This window comes from Astatotilapia calliptera, chromosome 4, assembly GCF_900246225.1.
Source record: "Astatotilapia calliptera chromosome 4, fAstCal1.2, whole genome shotgun sequence".
In the NCBI taxonomy this organism is placed as follows: Eukaryota; Metazoa; Chordata; class Actinopteri; order Cichliformes; family Cichlidae; genus Astatotilapia; species Astatotilapia calliptera.
In genome coordinates this window covers 32,911,574-32,934,378 of record NC_039305.1, presented here as the reverse complement: position 1 = coordinate 32,934,378, position 22,805 = coordinate 32,911,574, and the positions used below count along the sequence as shown (strand labels likewise).

The following is a 22,805-nucleotide window of genomic DNA, read 5'->3' as shown; positions in this document are numbered from 1 at the left end:
TAAAACCAAGATGGACAAGAAAGGTTCAAAGCCATCAGGTGCTCAGTTTAGAAAAAATAGAAAAGAAGAGGAGAAACGAGCAAAGATGCAGGTAAGCAGATGTGTGATTGGATGATGGCAGCTCATCCTGAAACAATCAGAATCAGAATAGTTTATTAATCCCGAAGGAAATAATGTGGGTTACAGTTGCTCCAAGAAGAAATGGTAAAAACAATAACAGTAACAGACTAAACTCCAAATAATACATTATGTTACAGATTTTAATATTAATTAGTTATTGTCAGGTGTTGATTTGTCCTGTTCTCATTGTATGACGAATTATGATGGCTGTCTGGTAGCTGTTTGCATACAATGCATACTCTCTCTCTCTTCATATGTGTGTGTGTTTCTCTGGTGAAATTCAGTGTGGTTCCGACAACAGTTTCATGTTAATGTACAATCCTTAATATTATACACACATTTATACGCACACATAAAGTTTTGTGTGTGTGTGTGTGGGGGGGGAGGGGGGGGGCAGAGGTGAAATCCTCTAACAACGATGCCACGCATACAGGATTGTTTGCATTCATTCACAGATGCTTCAGTTACCAAGTGATCACAGACTATTATTAGGGACTTAAAAAGACCGGAAGTATTCAAACACGTTAAGAACACAACAGTCTTAATGGACGCAGTTCAGTTTGGACCCGGAAGCAGGGTTTTACGTCATCACTTAAAAACCGGATTGATTTGGAGGCCGGGCCTGTCGTCTGCACCAATCAGAGATAAACGTTGGCCGTCGTGGGCGGGACAAAGGGAGACGCTTACAGACTCACGCAGCTACTCTGGGTAGATGATCGAAATGGCGGCGCCAGCAGAAGGGATGGAGGTAAGGTCTTCTAGTGTGGAAATAAGCTTCACTTATATTTATCTTTGGAGACGACACGCGGTCATTTTATACAGTCACGCCACATTGCGTACACGGTTATGTTTTTACCTTTACTTAGCACATGCGTACCAGCTAGTGATGCATCCATTTTAACATGGCTAAGGCTAATAGAGCTTTAGCACCGTTGGCGCTCATTCATCTAACATATGTGACCGAGAAAGGCCAGACACCTCACCCAGCACGTGCCGCGGCTGATCCTCGCGGCTGTGGGACGCTGGAAGAACAGAACCGTCCTTTCAGCTGACGCGTCACCGGCTGCTGGCGATGGAGCGAGCCTGTCGTGGACCGCATGGGTGCTACCGTGTTAGCTTTTGAACTCGTTAGCTAGCTGTGCTACAGAGTTGAACTCTTTCTTGGTATTTTCTTACAGTTTATCCATAAACTTGTTCTTTAACAGATGTCATGCGATTTCTGCCACGATCGTTTCCCTCTGGTGCAGTTTACAGGCGGCAGCAGCGCTGAACTAGCCGCGTTAGCATCCTCAGGGTGATAAAGAACTACGTTGTAGGGAGCTTTAGGTGCTCTGCCTCTCACAGAGGTGAACAAACGTGCTAGCTGTACTGAGCCCGAGCCGGTAGCTACAGAGGAGGTCGTGAGTGTGCACGTGGAAACCCAGCGTTATCGAGGAAGGCCAAGCGCGCGCGATTTCTACCAGCCATGTGCCACCATCTTTTGTTCGGCCAGAGTTCGCGTTAAAGTGGGCCACGTGTATTCAGCCCGGCGTGGAGTCTGTTTTAAAAACTCTAACCCGTTTAACTCAGTCCGTGAAGCCAGACTGGGAACGTGCGTGTTTTCAGCCCCCGTGTCTAAAGCACGTGGAGCGCCATCTTGTCGGAGTACACAATAGGACATCACTGGTTCGGCTGTTGCCGCCTTCAGCCCTGTTCTGGGTTTTCCCCCTGCAAGAGATGATCGATGCTTATGGTTGTGGATGATGCTGATACCTGGTGTGTGTGTAAACAAACTCTGGACTGTAAGGCTGCCACAGAGTTGCTATATTAATATATCTAATTGTAAAGGGAGCCAACAAAGCTGCTGGTTGTCAGATTTATCAGCTCTTATCACTAAGACGGGAAGTTCTAATCATGTCATTAAGTAGTTATTTGGAGACTGTGCAGCTGCAGCTTTGGTTATTAACGGTGTTGCTGCTTCTAGAACAGTTGTTGCTGTTCCCAGCCCTGAAACTTGTTACTATAGTGATCATCATCATGGTCCTACACGCCTGTTGTTGATACAGAGACTGCGTTTAGCAAAGATGATGTTTAATTGAGACGATCTTGGTCTACTGTGAGGTTTCCCAGGGGGAGAGCTCAGCCAAGCCTGCAGCGGAGGACATGACATCTAAGGACTACTACTTTGACTCATACGCCCACTTTGGAATTCACGAGGTATTTCTCTAGTTCGGAATCTGTTTAGAGCGTAACTCAAGGAAACCTGTGTGTCATGAATCCTGCTTTGTGCTGTAGGAGATGCTGAAGGATGAAGTTCGCACTCTCACGTACCGCAATTCCATGTTCCACAACAAGCACCTTTTTAAGGACAAGGTGGTGCTTGATGTGGGCAGTGGGACGGGTATCCTCTGCATGTTTGCTGCCAAAGCCGGAGCCAAGAAGGTTATAGGGGTAGGTGTTTGATTCACCTATCAGTGGTAACGGCGTCACTCACAGCTAGCGACGGTCTCTTGATGCGTTTGTGTTTGATCTCCGTAGATCGAGTGCAGCAGCATCTCTGACTACGCTGTGAAAATTGTGAAGGCTAACAACCTTGATGATGGTGAGTAAATAGAAGCCAACATGATTTCAGTCACGTGATCATATTTAAAAATACTTGAGCTCTTCTTGTGTCTGCAGTGGTGACCATCATTAAAGGAAAGGTGGAAGAGGTGGAGCTGCCTGTGGATGGAGTAGACATCATCATATCAGAGTGGATGGGCTACTGTCTCTTCTATGAGTCCATGCTTAATACTGTTATTTATGCCAGAGACAAATGGCTGGTAAGTGTGCACTTCTGTTTGTTTGAGCTCTGTGAGTCCTGTTTCAGTCCTGTGGTTGTTTGTAAAACATGAATTCGATGCGTTCTCTATGAAGGTGTGTGTGCTTGTGAGTACGGTTACGCCATGATGGCGTTGGACTGCGACAGCATGTCTACATGAAGCTGATAACAGTAATGATATTGGACAGCATATCTTTCTACTGGCCCATGTGTGTGGGATTGACTGAACTGTCACAGCTACAGTCCTTGTGACTGTTTGTGTAAACAGTGTTGGCTGTGGTGATGTTTGTGTGCGCGCTCAAACCTTTGTTCCTGTCGCACGTCTGCGATGCTCCTTAAGTCTGTAGATGCATGGGTTTGGGTTGAGCCAGGCTCAGCTTGTGGGTTTTTTAAGCTACTCGTTTATTGCTCACTTGGTGTGAACATACTGACTTTATTGATCTTTTCTCTGAATACTTGTGTATTTGTCCCTCTTTATACAATAACAGAAACCAGATGGACTCATTTTTCCAGACAGAGCAACCCTTTACGTCACCGCCATCGAAGACCGACAGTATAAGGACTACAAAATACACTGTGAGTGCTCCGAGTGCTTCCTGTATGCAGGTCATTGTCAATATCACCCAGTTGTCCCACAATAAGAACAAAGATCCAGATAAATGAAGAAGTCCTTGACGTTGGGTTCACTGTTCAGTGTGAACATTAATGTGAGGAGGAAAAAGAGCCAGTGTAGCTGTGGAGCTTCACTCATGAAGTGAAGCAGCAGAAACATTACAGTCCAAACATCAGCGAGGTACCAGCACAGTGAGGTCTCCGGTGTCGGTGCTGCAGTCGTGCTGTGGTGGAGGGGAGCTCCGCTCTGCTGTTACATTTATTCTAATCTGCGCTCCCTTTTCCTCGTCCTGCCGTTCGCCCCACCTGTTGAGTCCAAATCGCTTCCTGTAGTTTTAGAAAAACACATTTAGGTGGTTTTAGGATTTTATTGTGGACGCGTCGTTTTCTAAGTCAATGTATGCTTATCGTTGGTGTCGTCGACTCTGAGGACGCTCTAATAATTCAGTAAGTGGGTGTGGTAAAATGTCATGTGTCCAACATGTAAGGTTACTTCGTTGTGAAAGCGTGCACACAGTGAAGGAAACGAGTGTGTTTTTGTGTCGTCACACAAAGTCCGGTTGTATCTGAAACCAAACTGGACCAAAGGAAACGACCCGTCACAGGAGTGGGCTCACTCCGTCACCCGTGGGCTCTGATTGGCTTTGATGTGCTGCAGTCGTGACCTGCTGTGAGGTCAAATGTTTGCTCGTGTTGCAGGCATTTCCCCTCTCTGGTGTCATAACTGTTGGGTCTGTTACTCACAAGTAATGGATTACTTTAATGGAGTGTTTTAATTACTACACAGAGTAATTCTGTTGTTTCCGTGACTTTGATTAATCTGAGCACTGAAACAGTCTCAGCAGTACAAACCTGACACACATCTAATGAGGACACGCAGACTGAACTCGGCCGACCACACCAACCTCTCTGCACAGTTAGACTGCTGTGGACTGAGTGGGCCTAAAGACGGAGTGAAAGTAGCTGCGTGTCTGAGATGGTTGGAAGTAACTTTGTTTAATGCTTAAGTCTGAAGTCATTACTCGCCAACAGAGCGCCGCCTCCTCGTCAGCCTGCCTTCATCAAAGGTCACAACACGAACAGGTTTCATGAGCCCAGTTTGACCTTTTAGGTTCAAACTGTAGAGTCAGATATACAGCGATGAGTGTAAAACACTGCACCGGCTCCTTTTATGCTTCACTGTGATGTAACTATGAAAATGCCCATCAGATTGGATCCACTGTGTAATACAAGCTTGTGATGGTGCCGAGTTCAGGCTGTGCTCCAGTGTTTGTAAGCGTTCAGTGTCAACGTGGTTATTTAGTCTGCTCGCCATTAGCAGAACGTCAACAGGACGAGGTGAGCCGAGCACAGCGCTGCACGTGACAGACGCTCAGAGCGGTGACCCGTCTGTCAGAGAGGACACTGTGGACCATTGTAGCTGTAACCTGGTCTTGTCTCTGTCAGGGTGGGAGAACGTGTACGGCTTTGATATGTCCTGCATCAAGGAGGTGGCGATCAAGGAGCCCCTGGTGGATGTGGTGGACCCCAAGCAGCTGGTCAGCAACTCCTGTCTCGTCAGGGTAGGTGGATCGTTCTCTGCTCCTTGAATGGATGTGGGACAGGCAGAGGGTGGCTGAAGCTGACCTGAAACATTTGGTCTGAAGGCATCTTGTCTTTTTTGTCTAGGAGGTGGACATCTACACGGTGAAGGCCGAAGACCTGACGTTCACGTCCCCGTTCTGCCTCCAGGTGAAGAGGAACGACTACATCCACGCGTTGGTTACCTACTTCAACATCGAGTTCACCCGCTGCCATAAGAGGATCGGCTTCTCTACCAGTCAGTGTGCCTGCTGTCTTTACACTGGTGTCCCAGTATGCATGCTTTCTACTGCCCTGATAGTCACTGCATGAAAGCAGGTCTCATACCTGAATGAGTTTACCGTATTTTCACGACCATAAGACGCACTGTACTAAAAGGCGCAGTCTCAGTTATGTGTGCCATTACTGTATTTAACACACACATAAGGCGCACTGGATCATAGGGCGCATACAAGTACCGTATGCGTATTTAAAAATAAAGCGGAGCAAACCTGAGTTCGGTACCTTACTCACATTTCTATTACCGGTAATCGTCATCATCAACAACACACAAGCATACAAGTGTGCGTATTTAAAAATAAAGCAGGAGCAAAACTGAGTTTGGTGCTCACATTTTTATCATCAATCAAACCCATCGAAGTCCTCATCCTCTGTGTCTGAATTGAACAGCTGCGCTAAATCTCCATCAAACATGCCAGGTTCACTTTCTTCACTGTCAGAGTCACTTTCCGTGCCGTGCGGCTCCTCGGAAACGATGCCGGCTTTTGCGAAAGCTCGAACAACAGTGCCAGCAGACATGTTAGCCCAAGCATCTACAATCCATTGGCAAATTGTGGCGTAACTCGCCCGGCGCTGGTTTCCACTCTTAGTGAAACTGTGGTCTCCATCGGTCATCCATCGCTGGATGTGTTTGTCGCCGATGTGTTTGCTGCAGTAGGAGCGGAAGATGGCCAGCTTTTCCTTATAATCCGCTGGAAGTTGCTGCGCTACCGTAGTCCTGGTCCGGATGGAAAAATGGCACAGTTTCATAAAAAGTGAAAGTGAAACTGCTTTTAGCCGAATGGTGAAGTCGAAACGCTTCTCCAGCTCGTTCTTTGCTCGATGATCCACCGCTCAAGTCTTTCCTCCAACTCGAGCCACCTCGCCTTATTTCCGCGGAAACTCAGCTGCGTTTTCTTGACCTGCCGGAGCTTGTTTTCTAGCTTCCTCCATTTGCGAACCATCAATTCGTTAATCTTAAATTCTCTCGCCGCTGCTCGATTTCCATGTTCCTCCGCGTAGCTGATGGCCTTCAGTTTAAACTGTGCTTCATAAGCGTGTCTCTTTGCCATTTTCAGGGTTGTTAAAACAACGATGTCTTGCATAATGCACATACCTGTTCTTTTATACAGGTATGTGCAATAAAGTCAACGCACACACTTCACCCTTTAACGTTCTCATGGTGTTCTCTACTACGTCCTCCTTACAACACACAGGGCGCACTGCGCTATAGGGCGCGCCGCACTTTTTGAAGAAAATCTAAGACTTTTAAGTGCGCCTTATGGTTGTGAAAATACGGTACAGTGTTGGCAGGATTGTTGCTCTGGGCGTTCTCAGGGTTCACGTACTTCATCCACATACTGAACATTTCATGTTCTGTCAGACGGGACGCACTGACCTTCCTGCAAACGGCGGCGGGTCGTTGCTGTTGTACAGATCGTTCACCACTGTGAGCTGACATTAGTGTCTGCTTTGACAAATTCAGTTTTATTTATACAGCAACGAATCCGGGAGGAGAAGCTCACATCTCAGCCTGCAGCCAGAATTAGCTTTACAGACACATGACTACAGGTGAACAGGCGAGGGGTGGTCAGCTGATTGGAGCCAGTCAGCTGAACTGTGTGACACACGGGGCGGGTTAAAATAAAGGCTGGTGTAGATTACCAACGCTCTGTCTCCCGACAGGCCCAGAGTCTCCTTACACCCACTGGAAGCAGACCGTCTTCTACCTGGATGATTACCTGACTGTGAAGACTGGAGAGGAGATCATTGGCACCGTCAGCATGAAGCCAAATGTCAAGAACAATGTAAGCACGGCTCGGCCGCTCTTTGCTTCGATTCATTTGTCTTTGTGTAACCTGACCTGCTGTCTCTGCAGAGGGACCTGGACTTCACCATCGACGTGGACTTCAGGGGCCAGCTATGTGAGATGTCAAAGACGCTGGAGTACAGGATGCGTTAGACGCCTTTCCCTCCGTTCCTGTTTTGTCATTAGTAGAGGACAGATACAGAGTCTGAGCGATAGTCTGACGCTCCCGCAGCAACATTTTAAAGACATCACTTGTTCAAACATTAACAGTATTTAAATGGTTTTTGTGGCTTTCAGTTCCAAGTGCATTGGCGTGGTGCTTCATTGTCATATACACTCAACAAAATGTATGTTAGCATACGAAGGTTTGTCCCAACACCTCGTTGGGTTCTTTGGGGTTCTGTTTATTTTGCATGGGAGAAGTTAACACAGACGCAAACTCAGCCTGTCCTTCATTGAACGGTAACCATGGCGTTGGAAAGGACGCTGTTTGTAGACGGTTGCTGGACTGATTCTTGCTGGACTTTTAGGCCACACCCCTTCAGTTCCACCTTTCCTCAGCTTGAGAGCAGTGTGTCGATGGTAACAGCTGTGTTGGCACTCTGCACAGACCGCTCTGACATTCTCAGTTTTCTCTTTTGTATTGTTTCTGGCTGCCACTTTTTCTTTTTTTTAAAAATAAAATTCATAAACTGTACATCTAACTTTCTGAGTTGTGACGCTCTCCCAGCATCTTTGTAGAAAATCTCACCAAACAATGAATTGTTGCTTCCATGTTCAGGTGTTTACTGCCCTGAACAACAGTTCTTCACATTTTACAGCACTCTGTGGACTCTCATTACATTAAACATGACATGTTTGGGCCTTGGGTGTTGGACACTCTTAAATTGATTTAGGGACTTTAGAGATGAGGCCAGAAACTGTTGGACAGATGCTGGTTAATTGATCACAAAAAAGTAGGACTTTATCGGTTGGACCGTTAACTTAAATTTGTCGAAATTGTTTAGGCGCTAAAGCTGACAGATGTGACAGTCACGCCAGTGAAGCTTAAGACCCTTAATGAACCGAACATCAACTCAAAATAAGCACAGATATGCAATGTGTATAACATAGTTATAACTGCATCTGAAATACAAGGTTAATATGATATCTATGCATAAACATCTTAAGGCCATCTTAAAGCTGTCTGTTACCTTGTTAAAGCAACGATCATACTGCAGATTATATTATGCTGGTAAAATACTTTTGTTCATCCCCACACCATGAAGTCTAGAAGTTTAAAGGAAGTAGCGTTGGTTACTGTTCCCAGTGAAAACACAGGTTCTGATCGATGCCACGTTCTGGCCCGCATCCTGAATTCAGACGTACGAACTCTGAATATGGGAAACAACGTTTGGGCTCACGTGGTTCTCGTGCATGCAGAAGAGTCTGTGGGGGACATGCGGTGAGTCGTGTGTTAAAGCGCTGTCAGAGAAGATCTCAGTATAATAATACTCGAGTATATAATACTCGAGTATAACAAACACTCGCCCACATGCTTGATGCTAGTCCCGAGTTGGTCCCTGCTGCCTCAGTATGTATGTGCACGACTTGTGTAGGCGAAGCGTGGAGAAGTGTTGTATAAAGAGCTTTGATTGCTCGGGTAGGATAGAGAGGTGTCACATAAACAGTGTCAGCGTTGTTTATCAGCTGGTTCAGTCCCAACTAAACTGTCCTACATGAAGCCTCTGATGGGTAAGCACGAATGACCACAGACCTTCAGCATTGTTGTTTCACCATGAACTGGCCACCATCAGGTGCTCGCCACGAGAGCCGAGGAGCAGCTGCAGAGAGACGAGCTCACAACACCCCATCACTGATGGAGCACGTTTAGTTTGCTGACCAGCCTGTGAAATACTGGGAGCCTGATCGCATGATAATGTAACCAAACTCTGGATGCTGCACAGAAAAACAGCATGGCAGCAGTGCAGTTTGGGGGCAGGACCATGGGGCTGGTTTCTAACATTCAGCTGCTTCATATAACTGAAGGAAGGAAAGACGCTACGAGACCGTCTAGATAAACATCCGCTGCCATCGACCAGGATGATGAAGGTGAAATGAGTGAACGTGTCATCAAACAGCCGAGGTTTGAGTGTATAGACGGGCCCATCACATCATCACTAACAAAAGCTTTGGTGTGAACTCTCACTGAGTTTGTACAATACTTATATCAGAATCAGAAAGGGCTTTATTGCCAAATGTTGAGCAGGTTTACAACATTAGGTACTTAGTGCAAACATACTGTCATATAATGCTTAAATAGACATGAGAATAAGAATTAAAAGTGCTACGTAGAAAGATATATACATGATATATACATGAGTGCAGGTGGTGATCAGTGCTAAACATGGAATGATGCAGTGAACACAGTGTAGGGTCATGTGTTAGTGGCGGGTACAGTCATATGGTTATTGTTCATGTGTCCAACAGCAGAGGGGAAGAAACTGTTCTTATGGCGAGAGGTTCTGGTGCGAATGGACCGGAGCCTCCTGCCTGAGGGGAGCAGGTCAAACAGACTGTGTCCAGGGTGAGAAGGGTCAGCTGAGATCCGAGCTGCACGCCCCAGTGTCCTGGAGGTGTACAGGTCCTGCAAAGATGGGAGTCTGCAGCCAATCACCTTCTCAGCAGAGCGCACAACACGCTGCAGTCTCTGTTTGTCCCTGATAGTGGCTCCAGCGTACCACACGGTGATGGAGGAGGTGAGGATGGACTCGATGATTGCAGTGTAGAATTGCATCATCGTCCGTGTTGGCAGGTTGAATTTCTTCAGCTGCCTCAGGAAGTACATCCTCTGCTGGGCTTTCTTGATGACGGAGGTGATGGTGGGCTCCCACTTCAGGTCCTGAGTGATGGTGGTACCCAGGAAGCGGAATGAGTCCACAGAGGTGATGGGGGTGTCAGTCAGGATGATGGGGGGGAGTGGAGCTGTGTGCTTCCTGAAGTCCACAATAATCTCCACTGTCTTCTGGGCATTCAGCACCAGGTTGTTGTGGCTGCACCAAGACACCAGACGTTCAACCTCCCTCCTGTAGGCAGACTCGTCCCCGTCCGAGATGAGTCCAATAACGGTGGTGTCATCTGCAAACTTGATTAGCTTGACAGACTGGTGGGTGGAGGTGCAGCAGTTGGTGTACAGGGAGAAGAGCAGAGGAGAAAGAACACAGCCCTGAGGGGAGCCGGTGCTGATGGTGTATACAGTGCTTTATATTCATATTCCTTTGAACAATTTAACTTCTGCATGATTTATCTGAAGTTTCTAAACAAACCAAAACACAAATGGTCAGGTGTGTGGGCCTGAAAACGTGGGACAGGTTAGCTGGTATAGATGGCAGCACATATTCATTGTGCAACTAACATCATTCTCTCATATATGCAACAGCTAAAAGTGTACAGGTGTGGCTCAGTGACCGGGCCCAGCTGAATCTTAATGACCGCAGTACAGCGTCTGACATCTGAGCCAAGCTTTGCTCGAGTTTCAAACGTAGAGCGAGCGGCGTGCTTTGACAGAGCAGCTCCACTCTCTCACTCCAGACTGCTGCGTTTATAAACCACCATCACATCAGCTGTCTCGCCTGTAGTTTGTCTGTGTGCTGCAGTGTTCTCTTCACCTCTCCTTCAACACAACCACACAAATGAATAACAGAAATAAAACAACCCTCAAACAGCATCGTCGTTACAGGAAATCAAATGACACAGTAAACAAATATACAAACAGATTTATTCAAACCAAATCAGTAAAAACTTTCCACCCATACATACGTCTGTGTGTGTCTGTGTGTCTGTCTGTCTGTCTGTGTGTGTCTGTGTGTCTGTCTGTCTGTCTGTCTGTCTCTGTCTGTCTGTGTGTCTGTCTGTGTGTGTCTGTCTGTCTGTGTCTGTCTGTGTGTGTGTCTCTGTGTGTGTGTCTGTCTGTCTGTGTGTGTCTGTGTGTCTGTCTGTCTGTCTGTCTGTCTCTGTGTGTCTGTCTGTCTGTGTCTGTCTGTCTGTGTCTGTCTGTGTGTGTGTCTCTGTGTGTGTGTCTGTCTGTGTGTGTGTGTGTGTGTCTGTCTGTCTCTGTGTGTCTGTCTGTCTGTCTGTCTGTGTGTGTGAGAGATTGTAGAAAAAGTTTGGCAGACATTTTGACTGTAACACGTAAAAACCTGAAACATGGTGGAGGAGACTTCATTTATACAACAGAGCTGATATAGAGACGAGCAGCTGAGCCCCGAAGAGAAAACAAACAACTGAAGGTTTTATTTAAATGATGCTAAAATATGACTCTGACCTGAGCTCACCCCGCACGCACGCACGCGCACACACACACACACACACGCACACACGCGCACACGCGCACACACACACGCACACACGCACACACGCACACGCACACGCGCGCACACACACACACACACACACACACACACACACACACACACGCGCACACACACGCGCACACGCGCACACACACACACACACACACACACACACACACACACACACACGCACACACACACCAACAGGGGAAAATGTTTTTTTCACGCTAAGATCAATTGTTATCGTTTTCTATCCGTTTCTAAGGAAACATGTTTTCATTTACATAGTTACATGAAAGATTTACAACAAATACACTTTGACCACTTTATCCTGAAATGATTTTAGCTAAATAGATCAGTAAATGTGTTTACTAAGCATGTCTTTACCTGCAGTAAATCTCAGGCTGCGTCTGAAAAACACGTCGAGGACACAAAGTCATCTCCTTTACTTTGGAAGGCCCCGAGCGTCTGCACTGATATATCGTCACAATGAGAGGAAAGAGATACAAAAATGTGGAACAAAAGCAAATGTGACGTCACTTCTGACATGAAGACATCACAGCGGGCGGGTCTACCAACTCTGGAAAACCTTCACAGGTCAGCCTTCCCTCACTCATCACCTCCAGTTTCAGCTCTAACGGCCAGCGTCACAGTGGCTACATCCATCTTTATCCCAGTCGGCAGTCGTCCCACGTCAGGGCGTCGTCCCACGTCAGGGCGTCGTCTCCCAGGACTGCTGCCGTCTGTACAGGTCAAAAGTCGCGTGGGCGGGGCAAGCTGATGTGGAGAGCTTACGGCTGAACGGGACCTCCTCTGGTGAAAGGGGCTTTTGCCTGAGCAGGTCAGAGGTTATGAAAAACAGGGAGGAGGGTCCTTTAATGTTCCTCCTTCCGCGGCACTGGGAAGGTGGAGCTAGCAGCTTATCTTGGAGCAACTGGGTTATCAGCTGATCCTCCTGCACATCCACGCTGACCAACGAAGTGAAGAGAACCTGAGAGCGAGAGACGTTCACCTCTACAGAGGACATGAGCAGAGGGACACGAAAGACAGACAACAAAAAGGTGAGTAACAACTCACAGACTGCTGAAAACATTCCCTCCTGTTACTCCTGTCACTCACACCACGGACTATTAAACGCTCCACACTGCGGCCTTTTTCTCCTTTGTTTGTTTATAACGCCACAACCAGGCGGCTGGCGTAGTATACAGAAACATGTGGGCCCAGTATGGCCTCGAGGTCAAAGTGGGAGACGCCCCCTAGAGTGGTGGAGAACGGCTGAAAGTACTGAGAGTCATTCGGTCACTTGAGAGGGCGTCCGCAGACTGACTCTTTATTACTATTGTTACTGATTTCATCAGCTTTGCACCTGCAACATCAGAAGTCTACACACAGGACGAATGAGGTGCTTTTCATTCACAGCAGAGAAACAGCTGTTAGTGACCATTAAACAAGACAACATAGGATCTGTGTTACCTTCAGTAGCTCTAGCATTGATGCGATTCTTCGTGCTCTCTGACTTCTGTAGAGTTTGCTGAATTGCCCTCTGGGAGTCAAACTGAGCGTCCTGTAGGACAGCAGATACATGAGCATTAGCAGCTGTTAATCAGCTGACTGACCACTGAATAAAACTGTGCACACCTGCAGTGACTGAAGCCGAGTCTTCAGAGCCAGGGTGGTGTTTAGCTCCGCCCTCTCCAGACAGCTCAGGTCGTGAGTGGATGTTGGAGCAGGAGGTTCCACCACATGTCTGAGGCCTACAACAAGCAGCAGACAGGACAAGACTGAGTCATTCATCCAGTTTAGTAAACCAGTAAGGCCATGGATACTCAGCTGTTCCCCAACAAAACAAAAACGAGCTGTTGATATTTCAGGAAGCTGTACAGTTTTCACATAAAGGCTCTGTGGGGTCTCAAATACATACACACAGTCACTTAAACCTTTTAATAAGTGAATGAGGCGGAGCCTCGGTGCTTCCACAGACTGCTGGAACAAAAGCATCACTGTCCACTAGTGGTGCAACGGATCACGATTGATCCGAAATCCGAACCGATCCCACTCCACGGTTCGGCACACACGTGAAAAAAGTATGTGTATGGTGGCGTGGTGGGTCTGTCGAGCGGTAGTTATGCTCAGCGCTAGCGGTCCAAGTGGAGGAGCAGAGGAGTATTTAAGCAGCCCTTTGCTGCCCAGCCCGACGGCTAAAGCTGTTACAGAAGCTGCTGGGGTGTGTAGCTGCAGACGGGAGGCCGTATTCTGTCTGCAAAACAAGGGGTTTAATAGTCAACGTGTTAGTTGACGCATCGATGCCGTGCAGCCCCACACACGGGGCGATCCGCGGTAACTAGTTAACGGAGATTCACCGCGTTGATGCAGTTATGGCATTAACGTCATTTTAACAAGATTTACGCTGACAGCACCAGTTTGAACTGTGATGAACGTGCTATGACATCCCGTCACGCGTCCACTTCAGTGAGAAGATCACTACAAGCATGTGTGAGCAGGAAAAGTTCAACGTTGTGGCTGAGCTGTCCCACGCATCTTCTGTTGCCCTAACTACGACCTCCAGGGCAACGGAAAGCCACGTGACCGCTCGTTATATCACAGCGGTAGATACAAAGCCCTGCACTGCATCTTAATTTGTTTTTATATAATTGTGTGGAATGAGCTGAATGTTTTTAACAGGCAAAAAGTACTTAAATAAGTTAATAAGTAAATGTTAAAATTTTCTGTTTTTTGCTGATCCGTGACTTAAAACCGTGATCCGATGTGCTTTACACCCCTGCAGCTCACACTTCACATTGTGCTTGGTGATCAATGTTAAAGACACACAACAACACAAGCTTGTCTCACATGGTGCAGAGAAAACAAAACGTAACACATGAATGAGCAGGTGTGGCTCAGTACTTCGTCCGTGCAGTCCATAATCTCAAACTGTAAAATACTGGCAGCCTCCTGCAGCAGAGGCACCTGTGGCATACATTTGAAAATCTCTGCCTTTGAATTTGAGGTTGCGATCAGTGAGATTCACACTCGTCCCAAAGTCTGAACAAATGCACGTGTGGTAGGGCTGCACGATATTAGGAAAACCTGCGATGTGCGATAACTGTGATCAATACTGCGATAGCGATATCACTTGCGATAAAATAAATTGCAAAACAAACAAAAAACGAATACATAATTTCCGTTTTACTGCAACAGTTTTATTTAATGAAAGCTGCTGTTAGCAGAGTAACAACAAAGTGCACTTTAACATTGAAACATTGCCCCATAAAAAAATTCTGAGGCTTGAATTTTGAAAGACATCCTTCCTGGTCTCTAGAATTAGTTTTAAGTAAACATAACTTAAATTATACTGCAAATGATCTCAGTGCAGCTGTTCATCATTTTATCTCTCACCAAGTAGTTATGATGCAAGTCGAAACTGGAGAGGAAACTTTACTGTAGTGCTGGCGTAGCTTTCAGCTTGGCTCAGTTCAAACATGTTTCGAATATTTGTGGAATGGCGACGTGGGAAAAGTCGTTTCGTGAGGGGATGCGGTATCTCCGGTCCACTTTATGTATCAGACTGGTGAAGCCGTCTCTGCTAACTGCATTTACAGGCATCATGTCTTTGTCAAAAAGGTGTAATGGCCTCTGTTATTTCAAATTCAAATTCAAATTTTATTTGTCACGTACACAGTCATACACAGTACGATATGTAGTGAAATGCTTGGACAACTGCTCGTGACCTAAAGAAAACAAAAAAGGAAAAGGCTATGAATAAGATAGGAAATAAATATGAAAAATTTAAAAGGGTAAATTTAACTAGGAAGGAATAAAATATAAATTAAGGTTAAAAATGAAATAACTGTACAACACAAATTAGAATGAAGGGTAAATTTAACTGGGAAGAATAAGATAAAATATATAAATTAAAGTTGAAAATAAAATAACTGTACAACAAAATACACAATATAGAACTATATAAGAATGTATGAAGAAATATAAATATAAATAAATTCTTTGTAGCGCTTCGACGTTTTCTCATAAGTTGTTCCACTTGAAAAACTCTGATACAGAGACGGCTGTTGCTGCGGCGCTCTTTGTCTAACATTAGCAACATTAGCTAGCCCGGTCTTTCTGGAACTCTTCAAACTGTTCTCTGTGGTTGTGTTGAAGATGATGGTGGAGTCGTGTTTCCTCTGGTGGTTGCCACGAATGTTCGGCAAGTGTTGCAGAGCACCTGTGTTTGGAGAACATCGTCTTTATCAAATCCAAAGTACCTCCAAATAAGCGAGGTACTATTTTTTTAGCCACGAGTTCATAGTCAGTAGCGTTCTCGTCATGCGTCTCGCTCTCAGCCTTTACAACTATGACTCGTTGCTGCAGCGTTGTTCACTCCCCACCTGCGTAGGAGGCGGGCCTCTAATCCATTTGATTGGTTAATGCCGTGAAGGGCTCTATTCGACTGGTCTAATGTATAAAGGGGGTTCTTTGATTGGTAAATTCTTTAAAGCACGTGTGTAAACATTTTAAGGTACTCCATTATCGCAGTTTACGTCGTCTTTTGCGATGGGCCCATCGCACAGGCTGATATTGCGATGACAATGAATTTTCGATTTATTGTGCAGGCCTAACGTGTGGTATCTATTTGGCAATGCTACATCGCTTTGTTCCAGAGTTACTGCAGTCACAAATTTGGGTTTCCAGGCCAGCCGCCGACCTGCCTCCCCAGCAGGGGGATGACACCTCATAGCTTTTTACAGCTGAGGGGTGAGAGCTATACCACAATATAGCCATTCAAATATAATGATCTCAAAGGCCGGTGTCCTGCAGGTGTTAGACGTGTCCTTGATCCATCACAGCTGATTCAAACGGCTAAATGACGTCCTCAGCATCTGTGAAAGTTCTCCAGAGGCCTGCTAATGAACTTAGCTGACCCAGGGTAAGATCTAAAACCTGCAGGACAGTGGCCCTCGAGGCCCAGAGCTGGACACTCTGTACACATTTTTTGTACCAATCTGTGTGGCCCTGCGATGGACCCGTGTAAAGTACACCCTGCGCTCGCCAACTGGGACAGGCTCCGCCTCAGGAAACATCTTTTTCTGCTGGGCTGGGTCCAGGTTTGTTCACAGTCAAGAGTTTGAGCGAGAAGGTTTGACACAGTGACTCCACCAGAGATCCCCTGCACACGATGGCATCTTCCATACCAAGTGCATCTGACTTTACCTTTACAGCAGCAGCAGCATGCTCTCACCTCTCAGCCAGTCCTCAAACGGGGCGTCACTGCTCGAGTCGATGTCAGGCTCTGGTGTTACTGTGATGACTGCCTCTTTACAACATACCTGCAGGACAACATAAATGTGATGTCAACACACACACAGTGTTGGGAAGGTTACTTTTAAAATGTATTCCACTACAGATTACAGATTACATGCCCCAAAATGTATTCTGTAACGTATTCCGTTACGTTACTCAATGAGAGTAATGTATTCTGAATACTTTGGATTACTTAATATATTATCATGCTTTTTACAGCTACATGAATGTGCTATTCATGTGATTTATTACTGTTACTGAAGGTCCGCGGCTCCGAACCGTAGTAAAGGGACCTCTGACTAATACGTCGGGTTCGTGTCAGGCTCGTAGCTGAAAACTAGCTTTACTTTGTTGTGTGGGTCAAGTTTGCAGTGAGAGACAGAGAGAGGCGTTGAAAGGCTGCTGCAACGGGACTTATTGTTTCAGAGGAAAACAGGAACACGGTGTACAGTCGAGTCTTAATAGCTTACTTACAGCTGGGCTCGTCAGGCTCTCTGTTTGGCTGCAGTGGTTATTATTATATTTACATGCTTCCAGCTCCCGTTTCTGCTCGGAGACAGCTCGTACTTTTCCTTTTTCTCCCTCCCTCGCTCACAGACACATAACGTGTATGGCGGTCCATCCTCCCTGCAACACGGACTACACTGCCCATCAGGCTACATGCTGTAGGGCTGTCTGTAGCATTCTGCCTGTTAGCTTAGCACAACAACAACAACAACAAAAAGGCGCTCTCTCACCCAGGAAACACGCAGAGAGAGAGCGCGTCACCCTGTAACCATGCCAACCGTAACACTGCCACCTTGAACAACAGCAGGTAGCTGTCAAACAAAACCAAACAGTCCTGACCCGCAACAATATGAAGCAGGGAAATACCGCCGTGTAATCCATTAATGTCAACAACGTAACTGTATTCTAAATACCAGCTTTTTAAACGGTAACTGTAACAGAATACAGTTACTCATATTTTGTATTTTAAATACGTAACGGCGGTACATGTATTCCGTTACTCCCCAACACTGCACACACACACACACAGAGACAGACGTACACACACACAGACAGACACACACACACAGACAGACACACACACACAGAGACACAGACAGACACACACACAGACAGACACACACACACAGACAGACACACACACACATACACACACACAGACAGACAGACACACACACACACACACAGACACATACACACACACACACACAGACACACACACAGACAGACACACACACACAGACACATACACACACACACACAGAGACACATACAGACAGACACACACACACAGACACATACACACACACACACACACACACACACACACACACACAGACAGACACACAAACACACACAGACACACACACACACACACACAGACAGACACACACACACACACACACACACACACACACACACACAGACACACACACACACAGACACACACAGACACACACACACACAGACACACACAGACACACACACACACACACACAGACACACACACACACAGACAGACACACACACACACACACAGACACACACACACACACACACACACACACACACACACACACAGACACACACACAGACACATACACACACACACAGACACACAGACACAGACAGACACACACACAGACACACACACACACACACACACACACACACACACACACACACACACAGACAGACACACACACACACACACACACAGACAGACACACACACACACACAGACACACAGACAGACACAGACACACACACAGACAGACACACACACACAGACACACACACACACACAGACAGACACACACAGACACACACACACAGACACACACACACACACACAGACAGACACACACAGACACAGACAGACACACACACAGACACACAGACAGACACACACACACACACACACACACACAGACAGACACACACAGACACACACACACACACACACAGACACACACACAGACACACACACAGACAGACACACACACACACACACACACAGACACACACACAGACACACACACAGACAGACACACAGACAGACAGACACACACACACACACACACACACACACAGTCGTTACCTGTCTGTTCCTCTTCCTGTCTGTCTGTCCTTTAGGGTTGTGCTTCAGCTGTGCTCGTTCACTCTGCTGACCCTGTTTCAGTTTCTTGGGTAGTGATTGGCCGGTCTTAGGGGGGAGGCCGAGTGTGACCGATAGGTTGAGTTCAGGACAACACGTCAGGGAGGGAGAGGAGGAGAAGGGGAGAGGGACCGGGAGAGGAGATGGGGGAGGAGAATGGCCACTGGACAAACTCATGCTGACAGGAAAAAGCAGAGTGGATCACAGTGTGAGATACTCCTTAACCCTGATCATTATAATCACACAGCTTTACATATGAATATATTATAAAGACATGAAATGATCATCACAAAAACACTGCTGTGTGTTCATCAGGTGCACCAAGTACCCGGGGAACAGTCTTCAGTTATAAGGCGCATTACAAACCTGAACGTAACGGCTAACAGCTGGATGTTCCTGCTTCAGTGCAGCTGGCCAAACAAGAAGGAACCACTGAGTGGCAGCTGGATCCTACGTTCCCACTCTAACCCTCGGAAACCTGACCTGTCGCTGGCGTCACGTGTTTCACAGAGGTTTTTATTTTCAACATCTTTAAGTCCCGTAACTCCTGAACCGTTGGCTCATTTGACAGAATTCCAACAGTTACTGAAAGCAGCGCTTTGCAGTGATGATAGGGTCGTCAGTTGTTTGCGACAACAAATCGTGAGTGTGATGCAGCTCTACAGACATTTCATCCTGCATGAGGCTTCTTTTTCCCTTGGTTTTGATTGTTGGGTTGTTTTCTGTGTTCATTGTCAGGATTTGAATGTGGCGCCCTGCCTGGGATCACTGCAATGACCCTAATATCACTGAAAAAGTACAGAGTTGATGTGTTCAGGAACCATTGGAATTTTTCGTTGCACCAATGGTTCAAGAGTTCCAGTAGTTTGACCTAAAACCCAGCACTCCCATCAGTTTTAAGGGGCTACCTGTTTAGCTGCTGGGCTTTTTCTGAGCTTCCTGTTTGAAAATAGCATGTCCAAAGTGAACTGACTATTTCTGTGCAATTAGAAACAGTTCAATTCTATTTTATTCACACAGCGCCAAATCAAAACACCAGTCACCTCAAGCTGCTTTATATTGTAAGGTAGACCCTCCAATAGTACAGAGTGGGCGGGGCATAGCGCTGCATCCTTACCTGGATCACTGAGAGTGTTTCCCTCATGGACCAAACTCCGTCTTTAAGTGATCCCGTAAACATGGTGCCATTTATATTACTGTATAACTGACAGCGTTGCCTTTAAAAACGAGGTGTTTCATGACACTGATGCATTAATAATATTCCTTACTGCCAAACACCTGTTTTACAAAGGACGGAGACCTTTGACCCCTTCAGTTTCCACCGACACCGGAAATGAGTCTGACCTCAGCGTAGCTGAGAAACCTAAAGCAAATATCCAGAAACCTAAAGTCTGTATCAGCAGCAGAATGGAGCTAAAATAAATGTTGGTTTCAGTTCTATGAAGCTTTGAGTATTTTGGATCAGTAGCTGCTGTGTTTGTTGCATCATATTGCTGTAACTGTTTATATGCTTTATATATTCTGAGCTAAGTTGATCTATAGTGTTACATCATATTCTATAAGGATGTTATGTGTTTGTAGACTTTCTGCCCAGTTTGACCCATTTAGCAGACGTCAGCCTGTTTAAGGCTCTGATGTCTATTCTGTGTGACTTACAGCAGTTATGACATGGTCTGATTTTCTCACCCAATAAAGGAATATTTCATCTGCTCTTCATTCTATCAGACACAGTTATCACAGCTCCTACATTTGCTTTTTACACATATATGTAAGCACTGAGCCACATTTAGTAATGACAACATATTAAATGAACAATATTTGTCTCTTATATATGATACATCTGTATACACACTGTCACAGATACTTGTCTTTAAGTGAAGATTTAAGGTGATAGGAAATATAAATGATAAATTAAATCTTTACTGAGGCTCAGTATTTGACACAGAGTTCAAACTCACTGCTGTAATAACTAATAATGATTAATATAGTAACTTTAATATTGGCCATATTATATTTACATCACCACAGTGAGATGACTTTAGTCTCATGAACAACATCAGCTAATTGTTATTTACTGATCTTGAAATGACTGTTCAGTACAGAAATGTAGCCCAACAATCATGTTTTACAGCTGTATGAAACGTTTAGTGCGGTTAGTATCATGGTTGCTAGGCACTTCCGCACTTCTCGTACTTGCTAGTACCCGGCGTACGTAGTCCGCGAAGTGCGCGTACTTCGAAGCGTGCGGTCGCTGGATTGGGACACAGCCGAGGTGTCACCGGTTACCGCCTTCTCCCCGCTCTGCAGCTGCGCCAATGCAACGTGAGACTGGTTGTTTGTATTGTTTGGTTTATTTCACGGACTCGCTAACGTGCTACCCACTAACACCAACCCAGCGTCACTGTGCCGTTTGTGTTACCTGCTTTAAGGCACACCGAGGGGATCTGTGCTGCTCAGCCTCCCGCAGTTTTAACTTTATAACGGACAGAACTCACCTTCTCTTTTGAATTCCGCTCCCTGGCTTCCGCTCTTCTTCTTCTTCTTCGACGGTTGACAAAACATCTGACAAAAGACAAGCGTCTCTATCGCCCCCTTATGTCCGGCTGCAGTATAGGACATAAGCCCCGCCCTCTCCATGAGACTGGAATCAAACCAGCACACAAACATTTTCATATCAGGCTAATTTGTGTTCAAGGATCTCCTTTGTCATAAGTGTGATTTAAATTACTGTGTTGATGCTGTAAGAACGATGTCATCACCAATGTTCGCTCTAATTTTTCACGTGTGTGAGCGAACACACTAACTCCCTGAGCGTCCCTTGGACCACTGTGACCGACAGCAGACATGTGCACTGTGGTCACCTGTGTAGTATGTTAACACTATTAGAAGTAAAAATAACCTGAACTCCCATTTTGAAAACACAACTTTATGTATATAAAGTATATATATATATATATATATATATATATATATGTATATATATACATATATATATATATATATATTATATATATATATATATATATATATATATATATATATATATATATATATATATATATATATATATATATATATATATATATATATATATATATATATATATTAGGGCGCAGTCCTGGGAACAGCTAAGATACTGCGCAGGACCCTCAAGCTCCCAGGCCTCTGGTAGAGGACCCGAGCTTGAAGGATAAACCGCCCGCAGGGGCGTGCTGGGTGTTTTTTATACACATATATATTAGGGGTGCAACGATACAGGTTCGGTTCGATACTTTGGTGTCACCGTTCGATATTTTTTCGATACAAAAAAAATGTTCATGCCTTTTTAATTTGTCATTTATTAAATTTTCACGGCACATTCTGCACCACATCTCTGTGCGTTCATCATTTGTTTGAAGCCAGCTCACCTCCTGCAACCACTTTTCCGAGTATACGCGCTTCTTTTGTGGTTCGGACTCCTGACATTTCTTTGGAGGTGGAGGAACATCACAGTAATTGCTTAAAGGAGCTTCTTCGACATCTTTAAGAGTTCTAAACAAATGTCTGTCCTCCTCCTGAAAATCTTATGTACGCAAACACGCGTTGCAACTTCTTATCTTGTGCACGTTTTTTATTTTGACAGCGAATGCGCACCTGCGGACCACTTATGTGCAGCCCTGGTTATTTAGCTCGTCATATTGCAGCCACAGAAATTATTTTGTCCATGAAACCATAAAGCTGCACTTTTTTTTTGCCTTATAGTCTGATTTGTCATAACTTCTCCGTTTTGTGGTAAGCTTTTCTTTGGCTGTCACTTCTTCACCCTGACCTGTCTTATTTGGCTCAGCAGAA

The 22,805-nt window shown here is 45.6% G+C and overlaps 2 protein-coding genes across 4 annotated transcripts; one reads left to right on the top strand and one right to left on the bottom strand.

Annotated features, from left to right (window-relative positions):
* Window positions 1-754: 754 nt before the first annotated feature.
* prmt1 (protein arginine methyltransferase 1) lies at window positions 755-7,810 on the top strand. Of its 2 annotated transcripts, none has more exons than XM_026166254.1 (10): window positions 755-868; window positions 2,230-2,316; window positions 2,395-2,550; window positions 2,638-2,701; window positions 2,779-2,921; window positions 3,409-3,496; window positions 4,979-5,094; window positions 5,201-5,351; window positions 7,058-7,179; window positions 7,251-7,810. In XM_026166254.1, the coding sequence occupies exons 1-10, from the start codon at window positions 833-835 to the stop codon at window positions 7,332-7,334; spliced, it is 1,047 nt and encodes a 348-aa protein (XP_026022039.1). In that variant the 5' UTR covers window positions 755-832; the 3' UTR covers window positions 7,335-7,810. The 2 variants fall into 2 exon arrangements, with proteins under 2 accessions (XP_026022039.1, XP_026022038.1); XM_026166253.1 differs by having other exon boundaries at window positions 756-868; window positions 2,221-2,316.
* A 3,878-nt stretch (window positions 7,811-11,688) lies between these two features.
* On the bottom strand, window positions 11,689-21,588 carry ppp1r35 (protein phosphatase 1, regulatory subunit 35). Of its 2 annotated transcripts, none has more exons than XM_026166258.1 (6): window positions 21,470-21,588; window positions 18,918-19,152; window positions 16,749-16,836; window positions 13,151-13,266; window positions 12,986-13,076; window positions 11,689-12,526 (listed from the first exon to the last, which is right to left on the bottom strand). In XM_026166258.1, the coding sequence occupies exons 2-6, from the start codon at window positions 19,149-19,151 to the stop codon at window positions 12,225-12,227; spliced, it is 831 nt and encodes a 276-aa protein (XP_026022043.1). In that variant the 5' UTR covers window position 19,152; window positions 21,470-21,588; the 3' UTR covers window positions 11,689-12,224. The 2 variants fall into 2 exon arrangements, with proteins under 2 accessions (XP_026022043.1, XP_026022044.1); XM_026166259.1 differs by lacking the exon at window positions 21,470-21,588 and adding an exon at window positions 21,394-21,463.
* Between the last annotated feature and the right edge of the window lie 1,217 nt (window positions 21,589-22,805).

Excerpts from the sequence above, each read along its gene's own strand:
- ppp1r35 (XM_026166258.1), bottom strand. The coding sequence starts at position 19,151 with ATGAGTTTGTCCAGTGGCCATTCTCCTCCCCCATCTCCTCTCCCGGTC. Across the intron at positions 16,837-18,917 it reads ACAGGAAGAGGAACAGACAG|GTATGTTGTAAAGAGGCAGT; the intron begins GTAACGACTGTG and ends GTTGTCCTGCAG. Across the intron at positions 12,527-12,985 it reads CAATGCTAGAGCTACTGAAG|AGGTGAACGTCTCTCGCTCT; the intron begins GTAACACAGATC and ends TGTCCTCTGTAG.
- prmt1 (XM_026166253.1), top strand. The coding sequence starts at position 833 with ATGATCGAAATGGCGGCGCCAGCAGAAGGGATGGAG. Across the intron at positions 869-2,220 it reads CGCCAGCAGAAGGGATGGAG|GTTTCCCAGGGGGAGAGCTC; the intron begins GTAAGGTCTTCT and ends GTCTACTGTGAG. Across the intron at positions 2,922-3,408 it reads ATGCCAGAGACAAATGGCTG|AAACCAGATGGACTCATTTT; the intron begins GTAAGTGTGCAC and ends ATACAATAACAG.